This window comes from Pseudopodoces humilis, chromosome 6 (genome assembly GCF_049639895.1).
Source record: "Pseudopodoces humilis isolate 2021_Gansu_Grassland_sample_001 chromosome 6, ASM4963989v1, whole genome shotgun sequence".
Lineage (NCBI taxonomy): Eukaryota > Metazoa > Chordata > Aves > Passeriformes > Paridae > Pseudopodoces > Pseudopodoces humilis.
The window spans coordinates 53,304,141-53,316,598 of record NC_142205.1 but is presented as its reverse complement, the minus strand read 5'-3'; the positions used below and the strand labels follow the sequence as shown (position 1 = coordinate 53,316,598).

Here is a 12,458-nt window from a genome sequence, read left to right as displayed (position 1 = left end):
GGGCTTGGATTTGAGATCTGCCCTCAGTCATTCCACTAATGCATATGTGGTTAGACATCATTTATTGCACGTATTTATTTTATGTTTAGGTGGATGGGTCATCTGTAGACACAAGAATTTGCACATATCCTCTTATACACAATGTAATACAGTGTGACCTGTATTGTGTAAGGTCTAGCTACTGTTGGATCTAGTGTATAGAGTCCATATTTTGTATATAGTGTGTTGCATTATTGTAGATAACATGTATTACACTACAGAGGTAAGTGTGTATATGTTTTATATACTATATAAATGTAAAATGTGTGTATATTTATACATCACACGTCTCTTTTCCAGTAGCAAGTGTCAGCCCTGTTTAGCTGAGGAGGAGGCAGGAGTGGCCAGGGCTGTTGAGGATTTTGAGACACTTTATTGAGCTGAGGCCATCTCTGGCAGCATCCCACACAGAACAGAAGCTGTCACCAAGCACCTGCAGTCAAAATAGTTGTATTTTCTTGTTTTATACAAAATACAAAGCATACACATAATGTTTTTCAATTCATTTATGTTTAAAAGGACACCATTGATTCAGTTTGAAGTTGCTTACATAAATAATGTAAACAGAGACCCGAGCTGAATCACTGAAATATCGTTAGCCTGGAGAATGCATTCCCAAGTTGCTTTTGTACACCAAGTGCAGTCTGAAGGAAAGGGATTATTAACAATTTTTTTTTCAGTCAGGCACCCAAACCCACACTGGTACTGGCTTCTGAACTCAGCCAACCCCAATATTTGCTGTACACCAAGTTATTTGCTATAAAACTATGTGTTGTTTGATGTATGTACAAATGCATTATTCTAGGAGCTGGTTCCCTGCATGCAGGTGTCCAAAGGGAAGCACAAGGATCATACACGTGCTGACCTCACAAGCTCCAGTAAGTGTTCCACTCTCCATGCTGTGAGTGACCATGCAGGTTGGTTAAACTTGGCTGCCCTCTGCCAGTGCTGGAGATGTCAATCCACTCCAACCTCCAAGGGCAAGAGCTTTTTCCATGAATCTTCTACAGGCAGGGCACCACAACATGCAGTGGGGGTGTGGGGTGGGCTGTCCAGTTTGGAATCTCAGAGCCAATTCTTGTGTCTTCCCCAAGCAAAGGGCCTCTGACACCACATGCTGTGGCAGTCAAAGGCACAAAAACCTTAGTGATTACCCGAGGGAGAAACAGGAGGAGCCCAGGAAATCCTGCTCAGCCATCAGCACAATTAATTCTGCCACACCAGGCCCACTCTGCCCCATTTAGTCACCTTCTACCACCTGTGGATTATTTTGTACTTCTCCAGGTATTGGAAGCCCTGCAGACATTTTTTTTAACTCAACTTGTAACAATTTTGGTTTGGTTGTCCAGCTCTCACCTCAGTAGCAGCAGTCAATGGCTGACTTGCAAACAGATCCAGAGATGGCTCCTCTGGCTAGAGGACGGCTGGCAGCACTTACCCTTTGAAACTTGGACACACCTAAAGTAACAACCGATGTATCAGCAGAATGATTAAAAGAAAAATGCTTTAATTTCACTGACATTAACAGAAACACCCATTATTCAGCTGTTTATTCAGCAGTAAAGAGAATAAAACCAAATGCAACTCATTAGAATGACAAATTTTCCGTCTATCTTTCACTCCTGCAATCTTATTTTGTGCATAACCTATTCATGGCCAGCGTTTACATTTTAATGATTTATTATACCACAGTGTGGTAACATAGGCATGTGTCCAAGGCAGCCCTCATGGATGGGAAGCCCAACACCACACTGCTGTCCTACAGCAGACACCTTTGTTCTAGTGACAGGGAAACAGGTTCTCTTACACTAACAGCTTATTTTTATCACCTAAAGCACAATTTTGTACAGTACTTCACACCTTTTAAAAAGCAGTCTTGTATTTAATGTTCTCCAGTCAATAATCATTGATGTTGGCACAGACAGATCATCGAACAAAATGCACAGTTGTTGCTTGGACTGACTTGGTGTGGTAGGGCAAACATAATTTTTGGCTATTTTGTGGTCAGTGGGAAGTCAAATCATCTGTAGGAGTTAAAGACATTTTAGTGCTCAGGAGTCCTCCTCCTGCCCAGGTTTGGAAGAGAGTCACAGCATCTGCAAACCCAGGACAAAGTCCAGCATTGGTATATGTCTTTTCAGGACTGGAATTTTAAAATTTACCTCTCTCTGATAATATTTTTTAGCAGTTCCCTTCACAAGGAGGCAGTTGAAGTTTTGCCTTGTTTTTGCCACAGGCAAGGGCTTGAAACAGTTCAAGAAGAGATATGACTAGGTGTGTTTTTTTGGTTTTTTTCTTTTAATGTACTATCTCCATTAATAGGGTTTGTTACTTTTAGTTTTCAAATACAAACTCTCTAAAGTGCATAATTGTACTTACATTTCATAGAAACTATCTGAAATTCTAGTAATATACCATGTAAACAGCAGTAACTAAGCATCAGAAAATGCCACAATCTCATCAGTTTAAAAATAAAACGGACTGTTCCCTACATATCAAGATTTGTAGGGGCAAAACCCAGCTGTTGGGGGTGTCTTAGTTTGCAATGCAAGATGTAACCAAAAGGATATATTCTATTACCATCTGTTAAAACCAGGTGTGGCAGTGTCCTTTATCTCTTCCATGACCCATCCCTCAAAACTCCAGGCAGAGATCTTCTGTCAATGGGCCATTGAGTCTCACTGCACGACTGATAAAATTACATCATGCCATTGTGAGATGCTCCACCCAGGGGGAGGAGCCAAGCATTCCTACCTGGATACACTCTGAGATTTAGAACAGCACAGGCAGCCTTTCTCCACTGGATTCCCAGAGGAAGACCAGACCCTTCTCTGCCACCACTGGACCTTCAGAGGAAAACAACACCCTTCTACAGGATCACTGCTTCAACAGAACCACATCTGTCACTCCAGGACGACTGCAGACACCACTTAATTGGACTGCTACCAACACCCTGCCCAAAAGGGTGTCAGGTTGTATTCTGACTCTGTCAGTGGTTTTGTTCACTACTGCATTTTTTTTTAAATTTTACTAGTAAATTGTAGTTCTAACTTGGGATCTCCCACTGGTTTGCTTTCAAACTAGCACAGGGGGTTAGGTTTCTTTGCCTTTGTTCCTTTTTACTTGCAGAATTTTTCCCCATAAGCTGCCAGGAAGCACTAACAACTGGGTACTTCAGAAAAACAAGAAGTGGCCAAACTCAGGGGAGGAAGGCATCTGGTTGCACTTCTCTTATCTGGGAGTCTCTCTCCGAGGGGCAGAGATACTCTGAGAATTGGGCAGGTAAAAGACGGCTGGGGCGGCTTCTAGCTGAGGAGGAGGAGGAGGATGGTCTGAACTGCTACCTGAGGAAGGGGATTAGCTCCTGCTCTCACTTCCACTGTTGCTGCCGCTTTCCCGGCCACCTTTCCTGGCTCTGTGCTCTGGTCCCTGCTTCAGTTTTGCCTCTCCACGTGCATGATGGACAAGGAGCCATTCTGGGGCACACCTGCACCGCTGGACAATGTGCCAGGGCTGGGCCACGGAGCCACAGGTTTCACCACCTGCTCTGACATCGGCCCTGCCCACCATGCCAACAACCCCAACTGCACATCCTGCCGGGCAAGAGACTGTGGGGGACCAGGTGAGGGAAGGAGAACCAGACAACAGATGATGACAATGGGGATTTGAATGACACCAACTACAATGAGTTCAGTGGCTACACTGGGAGCCTGTTCTCAAGTGACCCTTATGAAAAAGATTATAAGGAAGTAGATGCTATTTATGCAGCTTTGGATAAGAGGATGGATGAACGCAGGAAAGAAAGGAGTGAACAGTGAGTAAAAGAAGAAATGGAAAAATACTGTATGGGATGACCTAAAATTCAACAGCAGTTCTCAGACTTGAAACAGAAATTAGAGGAGGTTACTGAGGAGGAGTGGCTGAATATTCCTGAGGTTGGGAATGCCAGGAACAAGTGGCAGAGGAATCCTTGTCATGAGAACCTGGTTCCTGTCCCCAGCAGCTTCTTTGCAAAGCACTTGCAGTCAGGGGAGAATCACACTTCTGTGGACTCATGCCAGACACAATTTGGTGGACTGAATACTCTGTATCCAGGGGGTCTGAATACTCCATACCCAGGAGCGTATGGAGTCCCGGGCTTGATGTGACCTGGGACAGGTGGATTGGATATAAGGAAGATTGGCCAAGCCAGGAACACCTTGATGGATATGAGGCTAAGCCAGGTGTTTGACTGTGAGTGGCCAGACGGTAGTGGACCCAAAAGGATATTTGACAGGCTTGAATTCCATGATTCCCACACATGGAGAAGATACCAATAATATCAAAAAAGCCTGTTTGCTCCTGAAATCTGTCCGAGAGACCAATCCTTATCATCCACCAGCCTGGATAGCATCAGCCTGACTGGAGGAGGACATAGGCAAATTCCAAGTTGCTCGAAACCTCATCATGAAAGGAACAGAGAGATGTGCCCTAGGAGTGAAGATGTTTGGTTGGAAGCTGCTCTGCTTCAGCCTGGAGATACGGCCAAAGCTGTGCAGCACCTGCCACAACCTGTGCGGATCTATAAGAGAGCAGCAGAGCTGGAGACAGACATCCATGCCAAGAAATGTATCCTTAGGAAAGCTCTTGAGCATGTTCCAAACTCAGTGTGTTTGTGGAAAGCAGCCGTGGGGCTGGAGGATGCCAGGATCATGCTGAGCGGACTGTGGAGTGCTATCCAACCAGCATTGAACAGTGGCTGGCACTGGCAAGGCTGGAGATGTATGAGAACACTCATAAACTCCTTAACAAAGCCCAGGAGAATATCCTGATGGATTGTCACATCTGGATTACTGCTACCTAACTGGAGGAAGCCAATGGAAATACCCAGATGGTGGAGAAAATCATTACTTAGGGAAATCCCTTAGGGTTAACAGTGTGGAAATCAACAGGCAGCAGTGGATCCAGAATGCCGAGGAATGTGATAAAGCTGGAAGTGTGGCCACATGCCAGGCAATCATGAGAGCTGGGATTGGAATTGGGATTGAGGAAGAAGATCAGAAACACACCTGGATGGAAGATGCAGACAGCTGTGTTGCTCATAATGCCCTGGAGTGTGCCCGAACCATTCATGCCTATTCCTTGCAAGTCTTCCTGAGCAAGAAGAGTGTGTGACTGTGAGCAGCCTGCTTTGAAAAGAACCATGGAACCAGAGAATCCTTGGAGGATCTTTTGCAAAGAGCTGTTGCTCACTGTCCCAAAGCAGAGGTGCTGTTGCTCATGGGAGCCAAATCCAAGTGGCTGGCAGGAGACGTGCCAGCAGCCAGAAGCATCTTGGCCCTGGCTTTCCAGGCCAACCACAACAGTGAGGAGATCTGGCTGGCTGCCATGAAGCTCAAGTCAGAGAACAATGACTATGGAAGAGAGAGGAGGCTGCTGGCAAAGGCTTGAAGCAGTGCCCCCACAGCGAGGGGCTGAAGTCTGTGAAGTTGGAATGGGTGATGGAAACATTGCTGCAGCCCAGGAGCTCTGTGAGGAAGCCCTGAAGAATTATGAGGACTTCCCCAAACTGTGGGTGATGAAAGGACAAATTGAAGAACAAAAAGAGCTGGTAGAGAAAGCACAGGAAGCTTATAATCAAGGGCTGAAGAAGTGCCCCCATTCCATACCCCTGTGGCTTTTGCTGTCCAGGCTGGAGGAGAAAGTTGGGCAGCAGACTAGAGCAAGAGCCATCTTGGAAAAGTCTCACCTGAACACTCCAAAGAATCCAGATCTCTGGTTGGAGTCTGTGCACTTGGAGTACCAAGCTGGGCTGAAGAACATTGCTAACACTCTGATGGCCAAGGCACTGGAAGAGTGCCCTAATTCAGGAATCCTGTGGTCAGAAGCAATTTTCCTTGAAGTATGACTGCAATGGAAGACCCAAGAGTGTGGATGCTTTCAAGAAGTGTGAACATGGCCCACGTCCTGCTGGCTATGGCCAAACTGTTCTGGAGTGAGTGTAAAATAACCAAGGCCGGAGAATGGTTCCACCGCACAGTGAAGATGGACTCTGACCTGGGGGATGTCTGTGCCTTCTTTTACAAATTTGAGGTCCAGCATGGCACAGGGAACAAAAAGAAGAGGTGAGAAAATGCTGTGAGAATGCTGAACCTCGCTACAGAGAGCTCTGATGTGATGTCTCCAAGAACGTAGAGAACTGGCAGAAAAAAACTGGAGAGATTCTTGTGCTTCTGGCAGCCAAGCTGAAAAATACCTTCTAGAGCGTGTTGGCCTCAGCTGCCTCAGAGGTCCCTGTAGGACTTAACCTGCATGTGGTGCATCTGTCCTTTCAGTGACACAGACTTTGAAGGACAGTGTAGGTTTCTTTGCTTTTATACCTTTTTACTTACAGAATTTTTTCCCTAAGTTGCTAGGACTAACAACTGGGTACTTGAGAAAAGCAGGGTACTTAAGAAAAAAGTGGCCAAGCTCAGGGGAGGAGGGCATCTGGTTGCACTTCTCTTATCTGGGAGTTTATCTTCTAAGGGGAAAGAGAATTGGGCAGGTAAAGGACGGGGTTGGGACAGCTCCTGGCTCTCTCTCTCTCTGGGCTTTGGAGGAGGATGGTCGAAGCCGCTGCTTGGGGAAGGGAATTTGCTGCTGCCACCAGAGCCCAGCCCGGAGCTGCTTCTCCCGCCGTGGGGTGAACCTCTGCTTGTGAGAGCAGCCACTGAACTGGGACCTTATTAACACCCACGTCACTAAAAGAGGGACCTATCCCCGTCTGTTCGGGTGGCCAGGATCTTGGGCTCACCCCTCTGTGGGAGCTGGGCTGATGCTACCCCGCTCCGGCCGCTTCTTCGGCGCTGCTCCGAGCTTTTGCTGCACTGGAGCCCCGCACCTCCTGCCTGCCCACATGTCTCACGGATCCAGCCACAGCTCTGGAGCTTCTGATACATCTTGCTACACCCTGGGATTTTTGCTCATTCCTGCCGTTCCAGCTTGCTGTTTCCGTGAGTCCTGCAAGGGCGCTGGGATCGATGTCCCGGGGGGTTTGTGAAGCGAAGCCTCTCCCCCATCCCTTCCCGCCTGGGCCGAGCCGCCATTACCGCGTGTGGGCCCAGCCCGCGGCACAGCGCCCCCTGCCGGCCCGGGAGCGGTCACTGGGCCTGCTCTGTTCGGTGAGTGCCAGAGCCGCTGCTGTTGTTTGCTTTATTATACATACTAGTAAATAACTGCTATTCCTGTCCCCATGTCTTGACCTGAGAGCCCCTTAATTTCAAAATTATAGTAATTCAGAGGGACGTTTCTTCCTTCCTTAGCTGACACCTGTTTTTCAAACCAAGACAAACAGGACATGGATGATGATAGGAAAGCGCTTTCTCCCAAAAAGGAAAAGCTGCTTCATTCTTTCACCAGCACGGCCATCAGCCTCTTTAGCACATGGGAACATTGTAGCTGGTGTCATATAAGAGACAGGAGCAGTCTTGTGAGGCTCTGTTGGCATTTCCATGTTGATTCCCAATTCCCCCCTGCAAACACAAGCTTTAATTAGCACTTGTGTGGATTCTGACATGTGGCAGTCCCTCTGTTCTTGGCCACGGCATGTGTTCCGTGTCCCCCTTTAGTGTTTGGCCCATCTGATGTTGGTTCCTTGTCAGCAGATCTGGGTTGTTGCTCTTGGAATACAGTGTCCTAGAAGGAGATGGGTGGAGTTTTGGCAGCAGCCTGGCAGCACAGGCAAAGGTCTGGGGTGGCTCCTCTTCTTCAGGTGTTTTTGTTTGGTCTCTGCTAACAAGCTGCGGCACAGCTTGGAGGAGTTCCTCCAACCTGAGCAGCTGGAGCATTTTGTCAAATTTAAAAGCATATTTTTAGAGAACTTTTCCTCAGTTTTTAAATGTATATAGTAAAGCTTATTCTTTTAAGTGTCTTGAGTTCATTAAGCACAGTGGTGATTTAAAGTAACCAGGCAAAACTCAGCAATCCCTGAAAAGCCCTTTTGAAGGAAGAACATTTATTTAGAGTTGCTTAAGAGATTGTGCTGTTACACAGCTGTGACTGCCTGTGGCTGGGAGGTTTGGGATGGCTCCCTTCAAGTGCAGATAGAAAAAAGCAAACTCAAGAGAGGGAAAGCTTTTTGTTTGGGACCCTTTGTACACTGTCTTCAATTTTCTACGCTTGTGATGTGTAATATTTTTACCCCGACATACGGACTTTCTTGTGATTATAGAATGAGAAGCTGCACTGTCTTGCACCTGAAGTTATAGCAGCTGTATCCAGGTCTGTGGATGTGCACTATCCTATGTATTTAGTTGGAGGAGAAACTCCCTTATTACTTGGAGAATGTGTAAAATACAGCCTTTTTTTGTTTGTTTCCTAAAAAAAAAATAAAATTAAAAAAATAAAATATCAAACTCATCATAGCTGGTGTCATTCAAATCTCCATCATCATCATCTGTTATCTGGTTCTTCTTCATCTGGTTCCCCACATTCTCTTGACCAGGGCTGTCCACGGGGTCGTTGGCATGGCAGGCAGGGCCAATATCAGAGCAGGTGGTGAAACCAGTGGCTCCATGGCCCAGCCCTGGCACGTAGCCCAGAGGTGCCGGCGTGCCCAGGAACAGCTGCGGCTTCTTCTTTTTCATGGCGGCAGTGGCAAGGTGAGACTGAAGTGGGACCGGAGCAGAACCAGGAAAGGTGGCCGGGAAAGGAGAGCAGGAGCTAATTCCCTTCCCCACGTAGCAGCTCAGACCATCCTTCTCCTCCTCAGCTAGCAGCTGCCCAGTCTTTTACCTGCCCAATTCTCACAGTATCTCTGCCCCTCGGAGAGAGACTCCCAGATAAGAGAAGTGCAACCAGATGCCCTCCTCCCCTGAGTTTGGCCACTTCTTTTTGTTTTTCTGAAGTACCCAGTCTTAAGTGCTTCCTAGCAACTTATGGGAAAAAATTCTGCAAGTAAAAAGGAACAAAAGCAAAGAAACTTAACCCCCAACAGCAGCAAAACAGGTAATTTATCAGTACACAGTGCAAAGAAGCTTTTAAAAATAAGCAGAGAAAACATAAGCCTGGGAAGCCTCAGCCTACTGAAAAAATGCATGATTATGAAAAAGAGCAGAAATTGCTTCTCTCATCCATTTAAAGGTGTCCAGGCCCAGATTCTGCAAAGCACACAGGTTTTACTCCATTTTAACTCGGCAATATCCCGAAGGCAGGCCAGCTTGAGGTACATGCTCACCATCTAGGCTTTTGCTTTCCTGAACTGGGCCTGAACAATATAAAAATGAGACAGTGCTAAGGACCTTTTGGTAACCCAGAATTCTTTCTCATCCCACACTTCCACCAGCAGAATGACGCTGCAGCCAGCTTGGCTCAGCTGCTTTCCCTAAAATAACTAGGGAGAGCTGACAATGAGACGAAGAGCCTGTGGGAGCAGGCAAAGGCACAGCTATGGATTCCTGGGCTGCCCTGTGTAGGGACAGGGGTTTACCCTGCTCAGGCTTCCCTTCAAAGCATTTTTTGAGCCAACCTGTCAGCCCAGTTAACACACTCCAAGGATCAGAGGAGATCCCATCTCAGATGGGACCTCAGCACCTCTGAAAAGCCAAACCCTAGGTCAGCACACAAGTCCTCTGGACGGTTGGGAAATACAAAATTCAGTCTTTGCTGGTTTTATATGGAACAGGCAATTCTGCAATCGACAAAAAACCAAACCAAGCCATAAGTCCCCATCCCAAGTGCTTTCACTAACACCTAACTCTGCCTTACCCAATGTCCTGGGGTGACTTTATGATGCTTGTATCCCCAATTGCCTGTTCTGTTTATTCAGGATATTAGGTTTTGCACCTCTAAGACTGGTTCCAAGAGTGAAGGGGGGCAAAGAAGGCACAGTTTGTTTGCAGAAACTGCACTTGCTCCTCCACATTCTGCTCCTGGACTGTGTTGTCTGCAGCACAGACAGTGCGACAGAGCTCTCCTTTGCTTTTAGTTAGGTTTTAGCTAGCTGAGGCAGTAAAGTTCCTTGGACTGTGGCTTTTCCTTGTCTTGAAACTGTTCAAAATTGCTTTGGACCGAAATCTCAGAAGAACACTGAGAGCTCATGTGTGTGGCCCACCAGAGCCAGGATGCTGGATTCCAGCGCCGGAGGGACTGAGAGACACACAGCGAGCTGAGCTATACCCCACGGAAAAGACTTTCTGAAGTTGCCATCTCTTTGGAACAACAAAAGGTTTTATTGTTTGGTATTGTTCATTTTTTATGTTTGTGGGTGCTTTGCTTGTTAAATAAACAGGTTTTTTCCACTTTTCTCCAAGGAAATCTTTTCCCGAACAAGTTGGGGGAATTTGCCCTAAACCAGGACACCCCTCCTGACTAACAAAGGGCACGTGCAACCCATGGCTGCCTTTGGAAGAGTTCAAGGGATCCCAAAGAGACCAAAATAGCAGCAATTTTGGCAAGAACACACACAGCACACATTGCAAGTGAGAGGGGATAAATTGAAGTACCACAACCCAAATACAACTATTTGTGAGCCCACTTGCCCTTAATAAAGAAGGAAGGGGGAGAAGTTGTTCTGGGCTCCTCTGGTGTGACATGCATGAGGCCTGGCTACAACCAACACTGGATTTCATCTTGGCTATTTGGCTTCTGTACATTGGCAATGATCCCCTGGGGAGCTGAAGAAAGCATTACAGAACTGCCCTCCCTTGGGTATCAGGGTGAAGCAAGGGGTGCACTTAAGCCTCTGGAGTGGGAGAGCGAGCCCTGGTGTCCCAGGATGGCGGAACTATGAGCCCTTTCAGTGACCTGGTGTCTCTGAACTCGGGGCCTTTCTCTCCTTCAGGCTGCACCTGTTTGACAAGAGCACCTGAATCAGGTGTCCCAGGACTTTATTTTCTGAAAGTCATATACAAATTTGGAAACAGTAAATTGTCAAAGATTGCCCTCAAGACAGGTGCCCTTTCCACAGGCAGAGCACAGCTCCATGCTCTCAGTTCCCTGCGGTACCCTCTGTACTGCCATACCTCCTACAATGGGAAGAAAAACCCATCCTCTGCTGCCACCATCATTGTTTCTGCTGCAGCTCACACAGGTGTGATATGCACAAAAGAAGAAAATTTAGGTGAGTTTGTGGGACACCCATGTGGACTGTTCAGCTTGGGCTCAGGTGTCTGTATCACGATGAAGCACATCTACTAATGGGGTGTGTCTTCCAGGTATCTACCACACATTTGACACCAGATATTTAACAACCACCATAATCACAAGGGATTCTGACTTAAAGCTTTGAAAACCTCTTCTCTTCCCTGTTACCCAAACGTGGTCAGAAGGTCTCAGTATCACCCTCCAAGCAGAACAAGCTGGTAAGAACTTGGCTGCATGGCTCATTTTCTTCACTATCCCAAATATGCAGGCACTTCTACTTCAGTTGAACTGGCCATCAAAAACATGGGAAGAAAACCCAACTCAAGCCTGGGCAAAACTGCAACTCACACCAGCTCTGGCTGATGACAAGGAGATTATTACAGCATTTCTCTAGAGCAACAGAAGATGCTGGACTCCAAACAGGTCAAAAGTCTGAGCAAATCTTTACTACAAGTGAACAGTCTTGGTGCTGCCTGACCTGTGCCTTAACATGAGATTGGTCAGAGCACTTGTCTGTTCAACTCAAGTAGAAGCTATTTGATGATTTCATTACTATTAATCCTATTTTGCCTCTTGCTATAATATCCTGGAGAAAAAGAAAGAACAGCATGGCTGGCTTTGATATTCTAAATGTTATAGGATCTGTAAGCAAATCAATACAGTAGGATCCCTTCAGTGCAGTCACTGAGCGCAGTGTTGTGTCTCCTACACTGGCAAACTCCATTTTGGGCATCAGGCCTGGAGAAAGAGTGGGCAACAGCAAATGTAGAGAGTGACAGAAATCCACCTTTCCTCCCTCTCCCACCTCCGGCAATGACCCTTCAGTTCCCAGGGAGCTCCTCAGCTCTCCCAGTCAGGCTCCCGCTGCATCCACTTCATGCATTTGTCCATTTGGTGCTCTCTCCTCTTTGTTTATTGGCAAAAACAATCTCCTCCGTTACATGATCTTGGAGCTAATATCTCTCTTACTGATCAGGACTTCCAGCAGCCTCAGTTTGGCCTTAACCTGCTTGTATTCATTGTACTCTTCAGCCATGGGAGTGCGGTCTTCTTTCTGCACATTCCTAGTGGGAATGAAAGCAGACCATAAAGATTTCTGTAACAGGAAGCCTCTCTCAGCAGTTTCCCTCTGTCCACCAACAAGACCTACAAAGCTGCTCCTTTCCTCCACTCCTGATTCGGTAGCAAGACCAAAACATTTATCCTTTAGAAGAAAAAAAACCAAAAAAACAAAGCAAAAAAAAAAAAAAGGGCAAACAAACTGCTCCAACAAAGTGTGGGATTTGTGTGCTGAGGCTGAGCACAACCCCACAGTT

General features: G+C 46.7%; 1 protein-coding gene and 1 pseudogene across 5 annotated transcripts in view; one reads left to right on the top strand and one right to left on the bottom strand.

Moving 5' to 3' along the window:
* The first annotated feature begins 27 nt into the window (after positions 1 to 27).
* Positions 28 to 8,743, top strand: LOC106628558 (pre-mRNA-processing factor 6 pseudogene; annotated as a pseudogene).
* A 1,466-nt stretch (positions 8,744 to 10,209) lies between these two features.
* Positions 10,210 to 12,458, bottom strand: part of FAM13A (family with sequence similarity 13 member A) — a 118,004-nt gene continuing 115,755 nt past the window's right edge. For all 5 annotated transcript variants that reach the window (XM_005530294.3, XM_014259033.2, XM_014259034.2 and 2 more), the window contains one exon: positions 10,210 to 12,206. In XM_005530294.3, coding sequence (XP_005530351.2) covers positions 12,080 to 12,206 — 127 coding nt within the window. In that variant the 3' untranslated portion in view covers positions 10,210 to 12,079. The remainder of the gene's footprint in view (positions 12,207 to 12,458) is intronic.